The sequence below is a fragment of the Camelus bactrianus genome, chromosome 18 (assembly GCF_048773025.1).
Source record: "Camelus bactrianus isolate YW-2024 breed Bactrian camel chromosome 18, ASM4877302v1, whole genome shotgun sequence".
Taxonomy (NCBI): domain Eukaryota; kingdom Metazoa; phylum Chordata; class Mammalia; order Artiodactyla; family Camelidae; genus Camelus; species Camelus bactrianus.
This window is the reverse complement of record NC_133556.1, coordinates 18,200,475-18,217,572: the sequence shown is the minus strand read 5'-3', so window position 1 is coordinate 18,217,572 and position 17,098 is coordinate 18,200,475. Positions and strand designations below refer to the sequence as shown.

Genomic DNA, 17,098 nt, shown 5'->3' with positions numbered 1-17,098 from the left:
CGCCTCCTCCGGCTCCTCCCTCTTCCCTCTGGTCTCTCCTTACTTTCTGATCCCGGCCCGCCCACATTCGTCTCTCTCCCTGACTCCGGGCAGGCTCTGTCTTCCCCATGTCCTCTTTTTGAGGCGGGGCTCAGAGCAGAGCCCACAGGAGGTGCCCGCTCTGCCCTGGCTGGCTCACATCCTGTCCCCCACTGGGGAGGGCACCGCCAGTCAGGCACCTGCCTCCTGCACACGCTTATCCATAAAATTGTGAGCTGCGCTTGGCTGTAAGCCAGGACCTGAGAAGCGGTAGCCCAGGATCTACTATGGTATCTTGTTTAGCCAGCAAGGGGGTTTGGGGCTTGTTTCTTTTTAATGCTTAATTTGAACGTCTTTAAGGTGGCCACGCACTGCCACAGACCTCACCGCTCTCTATCGTGTCACATCTGGCAGCTTCCTGGCCCCTAACCGCACTCCTCACAGCTAAGCCACTGCGGATCTGGAGGGGGAGCCTAACAGATTGGGAGACACGATGCGGACAAACCGAACTAGTTGCAGCTGGTCCTCTCCTCAGTGCTCCACCTATGCCAACAGGGACCACGAGCGAACACTCGAATCTCCTCATCTCCTCCCTGAACACGTGCCCAGTGAGGTGACGACAAGCCGGCTGTCGCCCTGCAACTGCTGAGAGCTGACCCGGGATGAGCACAGCGCAGGGAGTCAGCGCAGCTGGGTTGCAGGCCCGGCTCCCTCCCTCACTGCTCTGGGGCCAGAGGGAAGCGCCTCACTTCTATTTCTTCTCTGGCAAAACAAGAGGCTGGCGTGGCCCTGTGGTCACGCAGGTCAAAGCTCTGGCTGGGTCCCCAGGAGCTGATCTTTGAGGCTCCCACCACCCTCACCCTTGAAGGCTCCAAGAACAGGCAAGTCAGTGGAATGATACCAAGAGGCCGGGGAGCCTCCCCTACCACCTGCCTGCAGTAACCCCCACCTCAGAGCACCCCCCCCCAGGCAGTACTGCCTCCAGGGATGTGTGCCAGCGGGAGCAGGTGGGCACACACGCCCTGACGTCAGCTGGGAGACAGGCAGGTATTCTGATGAAGACCACAGGACCACCCTACCTAGGTGGCCTCATGATGCAACTGCCCTGAGCCCCTGTTTCCTTATCAGTATAATGAAGGCAGGAGCGCCAACCTCACAGGGAAGTTTTGCGGATTGCGTAAGACAGTGGGTGTGAGTGCTTGGCTCACCGCCTGGCACGCCCGGCGCGTAGTGAGAGCTTAATGTCGATTTGGATGGCGACTGTATTAACAAGCAGCGGGCAAGGTGCGGGAAGGCAGCATCACACAAGTCTGCCCGACTCATCCCAGCCCATCTCAGCTTCCCTTAATGGTTCTCCCCTTAATGGTTCTCAGCCTCGGCAACTGTCAGAATCCCTTGGGCTTCAATCCAGATTGACTTTGTCAGAATCTCTGGGGGCAGGGCCTAGACAATCCGCATTTTTAACAAAGCTTCATAGACAAACCCAGAGCTGAAGACCTTCCTGGAGGGTAGAGGGACTGACAGATCCAACTGGCCAGAGCAGTCCCTCCCACCGCCCGCCCAGGGACCCACCAATGTCGGTGGCCAGCTGCTTGGTGGAGTGCGGGGTGAGCCCGGGGATCTGCAGGAGGGCGTCGCAGTAGGTCTGCATCGTGGCTCTGGCGATCGAGCCCAGCCAGTTGTCTGCCATGTTGTCCAGCTCGGGCAGTTCATCCCCTGGAGGGGGAAAGAAGTCACCAAAGAAACAGAACCTGGTCAGGGAAACCCTGCCACCAACAGCTTTTACAGGGCGCTCTGGGTGATGGGGCAATCTCAGAGGTCTTGAAGGCTGGGGACTGAGTGTGGCCATGCAGGCCAGCAGGAGCTCTGCAGGCAGTAAGAGGGAGGGGGAGCCCCACACCCAAAGGAAGGAGGCAGGAGAGCTGGCACAGCGCACGGGAGGCAGGCAGCAATGGTCAGCACGCAGGCAGCATGTCAGGTTTAAGACCAACCCGACCAAGGAGTTGGGTGCTGCCTGACTTCTCAGAGACTGTCTTCTTCATCAGTAAGATGGCCTGGCTTTCAGGGCTGCTGTGGGGATGACACGAGGCCCGGGGCATGGGGCTGCCACACACTGAGTGCTATGTGCACGGCAGCTGTGTGTGTTAGAAGGATTACAGGCGCGGGGAGAAGTGGGCACTGGGAGCACTGGGGACGTGTCAGGGCCGGGTCACAGAGGGCACCCTGAGAACCACGTGCAGCCCGTGTAGTAGGAAACAGGCAACCCCTGCAGGTTCCCAGCAAGGCTGTGACAAGACGAGCCCGTGCGGGGAGGGCCTGCCAGGCTGAGATGGGGTGAAGGAGGGCGGCAGAGCAGCCGTCCAGGCAAGAGAGAGACGGGCCTGGCTCCCGAGAGGAAGGGGCACACCCGACAGCAGAAGTGGAAAGAAGGGGAGAAATGAGAGCAACATTCAAAAAAAAAAAAAAACAAAAAAAAACTATGGGGCCACGCAGAGAACAATCACACATTTAGAAGAAAACAAGCAAAACGCTACCACCATGACCACTACTACCACTGACAACACAGAAAATGAAGTTACTGGTAAAAGCACCATCTGCTTCGAGAGGAGCCCAAAGGCACGTGGGAAACCGGCAATACCAGCGGGATGTGATCTAGTTTTTCAAAATTTTTTTTTAAATAAAAAATTTTTAAAAATTTTAACAGATCTGATCTAAAAGCTCTATACATCTCCAAGGCTTTTGATTTTATGTCAGACAGTCGTCCAGTAATTTAAACTGCATAATGTAAACTGGTTTCCTCCACATCGCCCATGCAAAGCATAAACACTTAGAAATACATATGTGTATACATATATATATATATGTCAATTTGATAGGTTATAAAATGATATAACCTACTTTCACTTGCAGCTCTTAGAGGATTATCGAAATTAAACATTTCTCTGTATGTTTTAGTTCACTGGAATGCCTGCGTGCTGTCTGCTTATTTCCTGTGGGCGTTCATCATCTTCTTACTGATTCGTAAGGATTCAAAAAAATCGGGACATTAACCATCATCTACCATGGATGTCGCTATTTTTTCCAGTTTATCATTTATCTTTCAATTTCCTTTACAGCTTCTGTCTTTTATTGCAAAGTCTTAAAGTCTTCCCTTCCCTACCTCTAAGATGAATTAATATTCACTCATAGTTTAGCTTAACAGGTTTCATATTTTAAATTTGAATTTTAAATAGGATTATTCTTCGTCTCAAGAATTATATGTGAGTAACCTTAGTATTTGTAACCCTATGAAACTCATGGAGATTTTACTTGTGTTATTTTTGTAAACAATTTATAGAAATTTGACAACAATGCTGATTCTCTGTGGGATAAAAAGCTTGGTGTACTGATTCCATCAAGTATGATTATACTGAATAATTCCTCATTAATTTTCCGTTTTAATCTGTCAAAGCCTAAAGGAGAGGAACAAGTGGTTTTTTCAGTACGTGGTTTTGTCATTAATGTCTGACAGCTTCTTCTTTCTGTATTTCAGTGCTGTGTTATTTGACACATAAAGGTACCTGACTATTACAGGTTCACGGTGGAATCCACCTGTTATCAATACAAAGAACAACTTAGTCCCATTTATTATCTTTTGGTTTGATTCAACTTCATCTAATAGTGATGAAGTGATCTTGATTTATTATTTGCATTTACATGCGATGCCTTTTCACAATCCTTTATTTTTAACCTCTCGATGTGATTTTATTTTCCGTTGTGGTACCTCCTCCTGAGCTGCTGAATCTTTTATATTACCAAGTGATTATTTTGTTTGTTTGTTCAGCCTTACAGAGGGAGGCCTATAATGCTCACTATTAGGAATAAGATGATTTTCGATCAGAGAGTATGCGGTCCCTCTTCAAATCTGTCAGGCCCAGATAATGAGAAAAAAGAAAGATTTTAATTTACTGTACTTTTATCTTATCAGTTTAGAGACCCAAGAGCCTTGGGGAGTTGGGAGCACACTACAGCCAGAGGCATCTGGACAGGAAATGCTAACCTCTATGCTGAAGAGTTTATTTTTGTCCTAACGAGAAAAACTGTTCCTATGAGGTGCCACTTTTCTTGGCATGTGGGCCACACAGAGGGGGAGCAGAGACAGAGTCAGGTGGGACCCTTGCCCTGTGAGGTCACTCTGCCACCAGTAAGTGCCTATGACCCTGGGCCCGCCTGCCACCACCTCCCAGCTGAGGGGCACTGGTGGAGTGCCCCTCTGCTCTCCTCCCCAGGGATGCTCCACATACGGTGAGACAAAGTCAGGATGGCTCCTCCCCTAACCCACTCTGGCCTGCAGAAGCTCCTCGGAGGGTGCACTCAGAGAGGACCCAGACTTTCCTAGCCACTATTTTGCACTTTGACAATGATTTCAGTGGCAGTGTGGAGGATGTATGTGATGGGGTTAAGGCGCTACAGCGAGCATGTAATCACATCTGAGCCCACCACCCTTTCCTGCGGGTCTCTCCCACCTTGCTCCGGAGGAAACGGCAGCTTCCCAGCATGCAATGCCAGCTCCAAGGCAGAGTCCTCCTGAGTCACAAACGGCTCAAGGTTCAGGGGGAGGGACATGATGTACTGCCCGATCTGAAACAAAAGAAAGCGCTTTCAGCCCAGCATTGATGCAGTAATTATGTCGTGCGGTACATTCACGAGAAGGCAAGTGGCAGACAGACAGAACTGCTAGTCCTGAGGCAGCCCCAGGTCTGATCTTTCCGGAGTGTGGTAATATTGGTTTAGGCAACATCTAAAGCAACCAACAGTAGTTTGCATGTAGATCATAGATTCATCCTTCTCACTAATGGCCTCAATATTTTTGGAATGCATTCAATGCAAGCTCTACCTCAAATGAGTAATGGACACTGAAGGCTTTGTAAAATTTAAAGCACTTGTGTAAATATAAGTTATTATTACTGTTCATAGATGAAAAACCAATAAGATGCTAATGTCAACAAGTGTGTGGTTGAGCAAGAATTCCAACCCTGTCTTCTGGATCTAGATTTGGGTCTCTCCCTTCTAGGTGATTTAACCAGAAGGAGGGAGGAATTTTGTTGGAAAAAAGCCAGTGTCTCTTAGTTTTCAGAGTACAAGTCCTTTGCCTCCTTGGGTAGGTTTATTCCTAGGTATTTTATTCTTTTTGGTGCGATGGTAAATGTGACTGTTTCCTTCATTTCTTTTTCTGCTATTTTGTTGTTAGTGTACACAAATGCAACTGACTTGTGTGTGTTAATTTTGTATCCTGCAACTTTACCAAATTCATTGATGAGTTCTAGCAGTTTTCTGGTCGCTTCTTTAGTGTTTTCTATGTATAGTATCATGTCATCCACGAACAGTGAGTTTTACTTCTTCTTTTCTGACTTGAATTTCTTTTATTTCTTTTTCTTCTCTGATTGCTGTGGCTACATTCACCAAAACCAAGTTGAATAAAAGTGACGAAAGTGGGCATCCTTGTCTTGTTCCTGATCTTAGAGGAAATGCTTTCAGCTTTTCATTAAGTACAACATTAGCTGTGGGTTTGTCATATATGGCCTATATTATGTTGTGGTATGTTCCCTCTATGCCCACTTTGGAAATATACGTTTTGTTTCTAAATAAGGTTGATCTCCAGGTTACAACAATGCAATATATACTTTTAAAAAAAGGTACTGGAGCCTGATACTGCTTTTTTTTCTCGCTTCCATATTGATTCCACACATTCATTCCAACTTAGAATCAACGCTGGTTTGGTAAGCTAAAAGTCCAAGGACTATCAGAGTGAGATCTTTTGGTCTACACATCTCCACAGTGGCAGGTCCCTCTAAGAGTGTGGTGTCCAGAAGTTAAGGCAGACTCCCCAAAATCTACCAGCCCAGAGGACTACAGGATGAGTACACCCTCATTTCTAAACATTTAATGTAGTCCATCATGCTAACAAAAATTGTTAGTTTGGTCTCCCTTTAAAGAGGCTGATTTAAATTAAATCAGCACTTTTCCCTTTCATTTACTTAGCATAATCTTTCACTCAAACTAGACAAGTGGTCACTTAACCTCACTAATAATAACCTCACAACCGCTGTACATGTCAGCTTGAAATGGCAACAAATTCATCCTTTTTTCCCCAGACTGCAAGAGGAGAAGGATGCTGACTTCTGGGGTTAGAATGTCTCCATTCTAATTCCATTCAGTAAGCACTTCCTGAATACCTACTATGTGCAGAGACCACAGGCACATTCCTATGTTCGGTACTTATTTCATCCATAGTCAAAACTGCCTGACTAAGTCCACAGAGCTAGTTTTACTTGAAACAGAGAATCATCACCATCATGCCTTACATCTATGTTGCTTTCTTTCAAAACATTTTCTCCTGTTTCATCCCTTTATACTGTTCACGTAGTTTGGGGTAAGTGAGGGCATTCACCAGCAAGGCAAAGTGTCAATTAGGTGCAAAATTTCAATAATCTGACATCTCAAACTTCAATTAATTGGCCTTAGATTGTGGGGACTGCATGGTTCCTAGAGATTCCACGATGCCAGGTTTCTCTCAGGAGTTCTGTCTATATTTACTTCTCGGAAATCAATGTGGGAAGGGATCCCCACCATCACACCAGCAGATGTCGTCCACTATCCCCAAATATCCAACAAATACTCCCTGAGGTCCTGTTTGGGTAAGCGCAGTGACTCAGGAGAAACAAAAAGCTTTGCAGTCAGGAGGACCTGGGTTTGCGTTCTGGCTCTACCACTGTGTGACGCTGGACAACTTACTTCATGTGTTGGGGCCTTGTTTCATCACCTCTGAAATGAGCATGATCTCATACTTACTTCAAAGGGCTGTGGTGAGGATGAAATTAATATTGTGTGCGACACACAGAAAGCACCTGGCGTCCAAACAGAGCAGCCGCTGGATAAAGACCTTCCCCGCCCCACTCCCATCCCCCAGAGAATGGTGCTTTTGCCTGTGAAACACGGCTGCCCACAACTGGCTCACAGGGTTGTTGTTGAGATAAAATTCTATCTAGACTGTGCACTATCTCAAGGCACCGATAAGAACCCAGCACTGTCCTGGCATGCAGTGTTCAATAAACGTTCACTTCCTGAGTTCAGGCCATCAGGTGCGGTAGCTACCTGGGGGCTGATGAGTCACGGTAGGTGGGAGAGGGCCCTGACCTAGAAACTCACCCTTGCCTTCCTCACTCCTCTACATCTCGGTTTCCTCAACTTTAAAATCAATTTGAGAACCTCTCAAAACCTTTCTAGCAACATCATTGCTGGAATGCTGGAATCTGTTTAGATTACAATGCACACTGTCTCAACTCTAAAAATGAGATTATTCCCATTGGTTGTGAAGACGAACCCACATTTTCAGTCCCCTCAGTGCAGGATACTGGGTAACGAATGCCCTAAAAAACAGCAGGAAAGCAGCTGCCACCTGGGACTGGACGCTGCTCCCAGTGAACAGGGAGGGATTGGACTGCCGTCCCCACTGCTGCCCGCCAGCGGGCTCACCACGCGCTGCTTCTAACTGCACAATATTTACTTTCAAAATTCCTTTGCTTCTATTACAGTGGTCAAAACTTGCATGGGGGTGAGTTCTAAAGTGAGAGCTTAAGGTAGAAATCACCCATCTCAAAATTACCCTTGAAAATCCCAGAAATCTCCCCCAGTGTGCGGAATCCATGGTGCGGGTACATTACCTCTACACTGTATTTCTTATGCACACTGACACTTAAGCGCCAGGAGCTGGACTGCAGGAAGGAGTGAAAGGGAAGGCCATGGGGACCGGGGGGTGGGACGGGACAGACTGGGAGTTCAAAATGTAGAACAGATAAACAAGATTATACTGTATAGCACAGGGAAATATATACAAGATCTTGTGGTAGCTCACAGTGAAAATAAAAAAAGTGACAATGAATATATGTATGTTCATGTATAACTGAAAAATTGTGCTCTACAGTGGAATTTGACACAACATTGTAAAATGACTATAACTCAATAAAAAAAAAAGCTTTAAAAAAACCAATTCAAATAAAAATTAAAGTTAAAATTAAAAAAAGGGAAGGCCATGCACAGACGTCTTGGGTGACCATGGACTCCCAGGAGTGCAAGGTGAAGCGGGAAAGGATTCCAAGTGCCCCTGCTCCCCTGTTGGGCTTATTCTGTTCTTTGTTAGTATTAAGTCTCTATAACCATAATTCTTGCTAAGAGATTAATTTGCTGCTGTGGAACTGAACATGAGAGCTCTCAGCCTGGGCTGGGCAAGCGGTAGCTGCTCACTACAAGTTTTCTGAATTGGAATTCAGAACTAAAGACACAATGTTCTTCTGAAAAGTTACAAAGAATCCAAACACAGCCTCCTGCTTCCTGTCTTCCCAAATCGGAATCTCCTACTGGATTCACACCCTGATGCCCTCAGGCTCTGGCCACACCTCATATTGAGAGGGACGGAGGAGGGGCAGGAATGTGTTAGGTTCTGAAACCAGCGTGTGTTTCACCAGCTGGTTTAAGGAAATCAGCTGCATTTCCTCAAAGTCCTGGATATGGATGGAGACTATCCAAAAGCAAAGGTGCAGACAGCACAGATGTGGTGCGGTAAGGACTGTTTTAACCAGAAGGGCCAGAATCAAAAGACAAGGCGAGGGCTGCAGCGCTGAGACCAGCGTGGAGACCAGCGCACAGAGGCTCTTACGTTGCTGATGTACTCCAGAGGGGTGAGACTGAAGGTGGGCAGGTCATCGGTCAAGGTCTCTCCAATGCCAGCTGTGCTCCAGCTCTAGGGGAGGAAGGAGAGGAAGCGATCAACGTCATAGCAACCGGGCAGCGCGGGAAAGCACCAGGTGCTGGAACACACAGGAAGAACACAGCATCCCCCATAGACATTGTCTGCTCAGAGCTGGGATTTAGGATCATAACCACATGGCAGACCAGGGATTTCTCTTCTCTAAGTCATCCTTTCTCTCTGCATCCCTGTAGATCCATAAAAGAGGAACCCCCACCTCCTCAACTCAGCTTTCTGATGGGAACGGATCCCTTCTGCTTACCTCCCCCAGTACGTGAAAGGAGGAACTGGGCATTCTTTTTTTTTTTTTTTTTAATGGAGGTACTGGGGATTGAACCCAAGAGTTGGATGTTTTTTGGTCTGAGTTTCTCCACTAGGTGGGGGCAACAGGTCAAAAGCCTCTGGGCACAGGGAGCCTCACTAACTCGGGGGTCATCAGTCAGCACTCTAAAGGGACGAGGACTCCCCAGAACCCTCCACAGAGACCATCTGTGAATCCCGCATCTTGGGACAGAGGTTGGGAAGCCCTGTCTGGTTGCGGGAATGTCCAAACCGCATTCGCCAATACTATTTTACTAAGTTTAAGCTGTTGCTTTTATCCCACCTGCTTTCTGGGTCTACTTCTCCGCTGATTCAGAACTCAAAGGGAAGGGGGTGAGGAGGAGCCTCAAGCCCCGCTGGCAGCCCTCTGTCCCCTGCAGGACCCCCGTCTGGAGACCTGCGGCACCAACGTATCTTCCTTCGTCATGGAAGGTGGACCTGTGCTATCACTGTGGGAGCCTTCCCGGCCTCCTCGACAGAGTTAGACCAATTACCAGCAAGCACGTGGTTGCAGAGTTCAGCCTGGAACACCTTTACACAGAAAATCTAGTTTCTTAATACTTACCTGAGTCACCCTAAAGCCAGCCTGGAAAACAAGGCCCTTTCTGGCTGGACTCTTGGAGTGACTCCCAAGGTCACGTTGTAGCTGCTCTCTGCAGCCACCTGATGCCCGATCTGGTTGCTTGATCCTTTAAGTAGCTTTCCGGGAATGTCATGACCACATCCACCCCTGGGCTCCCAGCCCAGGCCAAGCCTCCACCGTCCTCCCCCTGCTCTCCAGCACCAATTCGATTCTAACTTTCCTGCTCTAGACAAGTTCCTTTCTTCCCCATCCCTGCTCCTACAGTTTCTTAAACTCCTTGTTCTTTTCTGAGAATGAATCCTCTTTCCCTTCAAAATACCCTACTTTTTTTTAACTCCCACCCCGCAGGGATGGGTCACTCCAATCATCCACATGCACTGAGCACTGCATGCCAGGCTTTGTCGAGAGGAGACAAAGAAACGGACGTCTTGGTTCCTGCTCTCCTTGGGACACCAAGACCCTCTGACACACTCTCACACACACAGAGGCTTCCTCTTCGACATCTACACACACACATACACACACACAGAGGCTTCCTCTTCGACAGTTCTCAGTGGCAGATGTAAGATTTCACACAATCAGAGTTCAGGGGAGTGAGGGCTCAAGGTGGTCAGAGAAGGGACCAGCCACAGGATGCATGGGGTGCAGAGAGAGGAGGCTGGGAAGACAAGGCTCTACCTTCAACAAACAAATTGCAAGGGAAAAGGAGAGAGAGTAAGAGAGAGAGAGAGATGGAAAGGTAATCTGTAGTTCAAAAGAGATATAAAAGACATTATCAACGAATCCCAATGTGCAGAGCTAATCTGGATCCTGATTCCAACAGTTAAATCATGACATTTATAAGTCAATTAGAAATTTGAACACTGATTAATGATACTAAGGAACTATTTTTAATTTTATTTTTTAGGGGTAATTATGATATTGTGATTCTATTTTTTTAAGAGTTCTTACTTTAGATAGGGGGTATACATGAAATAGGACAGCCAAGAGTGGATCATCATCAAAGCAGGCTGATGAGGACATGAGGTTTATTATACTCTGCCCTGTACTCCTGCATATGTATGAAAATTTTCATAATCAAATTTTTAAAAGTAGACCATCACAGTGGGGAGAGTACAGCTCAGTGGTAGAGTGCATGCAGCCCCAGTACCTCCATTCAAAATAAATAAATAGATAAATAATAATAAATAAATAAATCTAATTACCTCCCTCTCCCCCCAAAATAGACCATCATACCAACTGTGGGGAGCCAGGTAAGAGGCTTGAATGGGGAGAGACAAAATCAGAGTGATGCTTTACGAAGATTCATGCAGCTACTCTGACGAGGATTGTGGGTGAGGGGGCAGGCAGAAAGCTCGCGAAGCAATTCAGAGATGATGAGGACTCAAATTAGGGCAGTGGCCATGGAAACAGATGGAGACAGATTTAAAAAGAACAATACAATCAAGTGGTAAAGTCTTGGCAAAGAGGGGCCCAGAGATGGAGCAGAGGTGGTACAGGCCAGAGAGGCAGAGAAAGGGGAGGCCAGGAGCCACACCAGGGAGGACAGGGGCAAGGGCTGAATCGTGGGGAAGGCCAGCATCACCGAGTGCCCCTAAAGGACAAGCCCTGGGGGCTGGGGAAGGAAAAGCTTCACAGGGGAGGCGGGAGGAGCAACGCTGGAGGCGATCAGGCAGGCGGAGGGCAGAGGGCAAGAAGGGCCAGAGTGGAAAAGTACTTTGGAGTAAGGGTGTGACAGAGTGGGCTGGTGAGGGAGGGCCTTACAAAGCAGGAAGAGAGGGTGGACCTGAAGAGGTCAACAGGGAAATGGCCTAGATTATTTTTCAGTGGTTCAAAATGTATTTAAAAATTCCTTCAAAGGGGCTTTTCTATCCATCTGTCACCAGATAATGTAGGTAAACTTTAATAAGCTATTCAGAAAGGGAATAGAGTGTTGGTTTATATTCTTGTTATGTAAAAAGGGCAATACGATTTACCAGCCAACATTAAAAACAAACATTTAATGACCAGGGTTTAATTTTCAAAATCTTAAGGCCAAAGTGTTTGCCTTTGTATTGTGTGCTTTCTGGGGAACTCCTCCTAATCTCCAAGCTGCCTGCGTCCATTCCCAGCGCCCGCCCTCCAGAGCTGCTGCAGTGAGGCCTGCATGAGAAGGTGAGATGCAAGCAACCCTGAACCTGGCCTAACAGCGAGCATGGAATTCAGAAGCAGAGGGGAGAGGACAGGTGGGAAGGACCACCCCCGTCTCAGTGGAGAACTGAGACCAAATAACTGGAAGAATTAAGGTTTCAGAACAGAAGGTCAAGATTTTAACCTCTGACAAGATACAAATAATAAAAGCAACCACATCTGGAGGTTGGGGAAGGGAGATGAGAGATGTAAGGAATGCTAATCCCACCAGCTTTCAGGGCAGGCAGAGCAGTATCTGTCTTAAACGGAAATGTGCTTAACAAAAGATAATGACTCCAAGGGGGAAAGGTATAGCTCAAGTGGGTAAAGCACATGCTTAGCATGCATGAGGTCCTGGGTTCAATCCCCAGTACCTCCTCTAAAAATAAACAAGCAAACCTAATTACCTCCCTCCCCCTCCCCTAAAAATAAAATAAATAAGACAAAATAAAACATTAAGAAAAAATGATTCCAATCTACCAGTTCTCACAATCTTTTCTTCTTAACCCTGGAGAGATCTTCTGGGAACTAGAATCTTTTGTGGTGAAGAAACTATTCTCTCAAGTTCAACCAATCCTTTGGTTTCATTTAATTTATCTTCTTTTTCTAGTTAAATTCAAATAAAATTTATACAGTATGCATTCTGTTTTTTTAAAAAAACAGCACACGGGTACAGTTCCACTTCTTCCTAAGGATCTGTCTACCGACGCCTGCCCAGCCTTCGGCATGTCAGTGGGCAGGAGGAGATGTCCAGCCTAATGATTTCCAGGCGGTGGGATATTGAAGGGGTTTACTGCCTTTTGTTTTCTTTGTGCTTTCCTGTATTGCTTGGATTTCTCAGAAGGAATATACGTAATTTTTATTTTTAAAAATTGTCATAACTTAAAAAAAAAAAATGAGAATCACCGAAAGGAAGAGAACTGCCACTCAGTAAGCATCTACTCCGTGACAGCTGTTGTGCTAAATTCTATCGTATACAAATTCTCACTTAATCCTCACTTATGTGTATGGTGAAAATTACTCTATCCCCATTTTAAAGAGGAGGAGCTGAGGCTCACAGAGGAAGTAACGGCCTCAGCCACATGACCCAACGAGACCACGTACGCGTGCGTGGTGCCCGGGTGAGCTGCTGGTCATCGGCATCGCGTCCGCTCCGCTGTGACAGCGGTGGCCACCGCCCCACCACCTCACACACGCCTCCGCCCTGCCCATGCTGGAAATGCAAAATCTGTTTGGAGTAGATATCGTGGCGTTTTGCATGAGGCTTGACTAGATCATACAGTGCATAAGTGAGTGGCCCAGGGCTCCCCGCCGAGTATGCTTCCCAGAGGGCAGCAGAAAGCAAAGGACTTCCTAAAAGGATCTCCTGGTTAGTAAAGGCCCATAACTGGATCTTTCCCAAAAGACTAAGCCGAATCTAGATAGACTTGAGGAGTCAGCAAGAAAGGTTAACCAGGCAGGGAACTGTTTCAGAAATCCCAAACGAAAGCTGAGATCTGAACCTGGGGAAGTCAGAGCCAGCAGAGGAAAAAAATGACTGACAGGCAGTTCCTTGAAAAGGAATCAGGACAACCAAAAAAAAAGAAGAGGGTGGCAAGGCAAGGAAAGTGAGAAGTTCCAAGAACAGCCACTCAGAAAAGGTACCCAGGACAGAGAAGAGCAGAGCCCCCCACGCCGCTCAGAACCATCAGATCAAAGCTGCGAGGCGCTGTCCAGAGTACAGCTCCGCAACCAAGTCTGCACAAAAGTCTGTGGCATGAAAACAGTCCAGCCTCACCAGACAGTTAGCTCCACTGGCCTGAGCCAGCCGATCCAGCGGCACGTAATCTCCCTGACTTCTCCCTGAGAGGACACAGCGACGCTGCTCCAGATGGTGAAGATTAATCAAGCGACAGTAATAATCCCTAATCTGCAAACAGCCTGAAAATGAAGCGTCGCAGCAACGACAGCTAAGACATTCTTGCTGAGCAATGAGTTGCATGGGAACAGTCACCCTGTACAGCGGGACTTCCAGCCTAGGAGAGTCAGAGGGGGCACCTCCCAAAGCTCAGGGAAGGGGTTGCTGAGCCCAGGGCAGAAGGGGAGTGGGCAGCGGCGAGGAGTGCGTTCTCCGATGCAGTCGGTGAGACACTCACATCCATCTTGGAAATGAGGAGCAGCTGCTGTTTGATGCGCAGGAAAACCGAATCGAAAGCCAGTTGGTGGGCCTGCTGGTTAAGGCGAGTCAGGGCCGCTCGAGATGCCGAGAGCAGGTTGTGGTTACTTGATCCTTTTTCCTGAGACAAGAAAACCCGGAAGGCAGGTTGTTAGGCCCTGAATCCAACCAAGGTATTAGCTAAACAGCTAAACATTTTGAAAAGCCACTGAGAGGAAAACAGGAAGAGGGTGCCCTGCAACAGTGTGTCCAAACCTGGCTGCGCCAGGAGCCCCTGGGAAGCACTTGAGTTATGGATACCCAGGCTCCACCACAGCTGGAGAATCTGAATCCAGCAGGGTTCTGGAGCCTGGAAACCTGTATTTTTAATTCACTTTCCCAGGTGACTCAGATGCATTGAAGCTAACACAAGCTCATGGATTGGCAGTTTAGGAAAACTTAACCTGTGACTGTCCCTCAGGGATAGAGGAGGAAGGGAAAAATGATCAGAAGTGCCCTGTTATAAACAAGAGTGATGGACAGAGCCCCGATTCCCAGCGAGGTCAGGTCAATTACACTCGGCTGGACACCAGAGTCTGAATAACCTGGGTGAGTCCCAGGGTACTCCAAAGAGCCTGAGAAAATACAGGGGTGGAAAACGCAGCCTTAGTTTTGCTATTATAAATGAACCGATTACAACAAACAGACATAAATCAGATCAGCAATAAAGATAAACAGTGTTGCTTTAACCTAATCACAGAAGCATGGATGAATGAACTTGCAGAATGGCTTCAAGAAGTGTTTGTCAAGTTCAAATGCAGCCTGTTGGTGGGTCACGGTGTAGAAGGTGGGGGAGGGCCCTGCAAGGGTGATGCTGAGGCCTCAGACATCCTGAGGCACCCTGTGCAATCACCTCCAGAGCTAGAGGCCCACCAGGAGAATTTCAGATTGGATTTCGTGCTATGGGGCCAACAGTATATCCTCTGCTCATCACCAAGAGGCTGACATTCAAATCAAACCCAGAGGGCAGGGGAGAGGTAAGGTGGTTCTGGAAAGGATGCCATGGCCCTCGAGGAATTCTGTGGCCATTCCCAGGGAGTATGTGGCTCATCCCATTTTGGGGGAGGTTCTCCTGCCCCTGGACCCCGGGGGCCCAAAGCTCAACATCAAGAGCAGCGAGCAGACAAACAAGAGTTTAAACTAAAGGAACAGCCAGGAGGAGTGCCACGTGGAGGCACTTGCACTAGACAGGCACTCCCAGCTTCTCTCCATCCTCACTCCTCCGCTGGGGAAGAGAAATGACGTCTCTGGCTGCTGGGCTGGACTCTACCTTTCCAGGTTCTGCCCACCAGCAGGCAGCACACGTTCTGGCCCCGTCTCTGTCACTCCGTACAGGGGACTGTCCCTGCGTGGGGCCAGGGGCCATCCAGCTCCGCCTGTCCTGCCGACGGGGCTACCTCCAGAGGGAAGAACAGCAAGCTTGCCTGGCTTCAGGTCTAGAGCCACATGCTCTAACTCACCTTCAGTCAGCAATAAAGCTCCATTTTCCCGACCCCTACAGCTGTATTTCAACTGGTCCCACCCAGTTTAGCTGATTACCATCTTAAAACCCCAACGTAAATGAGACAGAGATGTGGCGCAGGGCACACCACAGCCCAAGCCCTACATGCAGGGACAGGGTCAGGGAAAGCCTGGGTCAGGGAAAGGGTAAGTGACAAGGGAAAAGCTTTCATTTGCAAGAATGCCATCAGTCTGGTCTCATACCTTGAGGGTATAAAGTATTTCCATTAAACTGCCGTATTCGGCAGGGTTATCTTTCTGGAGGTAATTGTATTCTTGCCATGGGTTCTTGGCAGAGCTCTTCTTGTCTGTCAAGATGCTATCCTGAAAACCGGTCAGGCTCCGAGGGCTGTAGGAATCAGAGAGATACTTCCCAGCTGTGGACAAAATCCTGCAACGAAAGTGGTGACCGTTACACCCTGAGCTATTTGTATGGCAGTTTGTTCTCAGAGCATTCGGACTGCTCCGTACGCAATCCTGGGATAGCCTCATGAGGCAGACTGATTTAGGGTCCATTTTTTAAAGAAATGGAGATGTCCTTCATCCTTTACGAGGGAGCTGGACCTCAGGGGCACAATAAACACCAGGTGTTTTTATTTCCTATTTAACACTCACTCTTAACAGAATATTCCATCCTCCTAATATGATGCCCAGCCTACAAGGGGGCTGTCAATTCACTACAGTCTGGAATACTGTGTCCTTTCTTTGGAGAACTTTCTTGCTATATGAGCATCACTGTTTGGAACAGTCAGAGCCAGGGGGAGCCACGGGGAGCCACCAGCTCCAGCAATCGTCACAGAGGCGTCAGACATGGCAGCGGGACAGCTGGACCCCGGAGAACAGTGATGGCAGCTGCAGGACCTCACCCTCACGCACGCCGGGCCCGTGTGCTGTCTGTGTTCATGGACACTGTAAAGCTGACTTCTGTGGTTTAGAGGGATCTATTGAGAGAAGCTGGCACTTTCCAGAGGAAGAATGCCTTGAGGAGGTTCTACGGAATGATCAACTTCTAGTGCTGCTGGGGGAGTGGAGTCTCTGTCTCCAACAAGGACGACCTCCCCTGACAGATGCTGAAAATCTTCATTCTGTTTCTCCTCAGCCCAACTTCACCACTCAGCCTATGCATTTCTATGTGTACAGAATTATGTGAAGCTATGTAGCCAGGAGATGAGGCATTGCCGTACATCCCAAGTGTGCCCAATTCCCCAGCCCCTCCTGAACAATAATTTCTTACGGAAAAAAAAATCACTGTTAGGTACTCGCTTTTTCAAACACAAATCTCATGTGTTTGTCCAGGAATGCCTGTACTAACAAACCAGCCCTGGGGACAGGACCTTCATCACAAGCAGCCACCTGCCTCTGCCATTCAGGTCAAGTTACAGTCTTCCCTGTTGCTTGAGCCTACAGATCATTTTGGATGGGTCTTTTATCTGTGAAACCAGGGCCTGCCCCTGCCATGGCCTTACTTCCAAGTCTTCCTTATTTCTGGTCTGGATCACAGCAGCCTTCCCTTCCTCTGGTCCTTCCA

At 48.0% G+C, this 17,098-nt stretch overlaps 1 protein-coding gene across 2 annotated transcripts in view; it reads right to left on the bottom strand.

The window, feature by feature from the left end:
* COG7 (component of oligomeric golgi complex 7) overlaps positions 1-17,098 on the bottom strand; it is a 62,580-nt gene that overhangs the window by 4,594 nt on the left and 40,888 nt on the right. For both annotated transcript variants that reach the window (XM_010961018.3, XM_074346203.1), the window contains exons 12-16: positions 15,775-15,961; positions 14,012-14,152; positions 8,714-8,797; positions 4,524-4,638; positions 1,591-1,734 (exon numbers count right to left, since the gene is read on the bottom strand). In XM_010961018.3, coding sequence (XP_010959320.1) covers positions 1,591-1,734; positions 4,524-4,638; positions 8,714-8,797; positions 14,012-14,152; positions 15,775-15,961 — 671 coding nt within the window. The remainder of the gene's footprint in view (positions 1-1,590; positions 1,735-4,523; positions 4,639-8,713; positions 8,798-14,011; positions 14,153-15,774; positions 15,962-17,098) is intronic.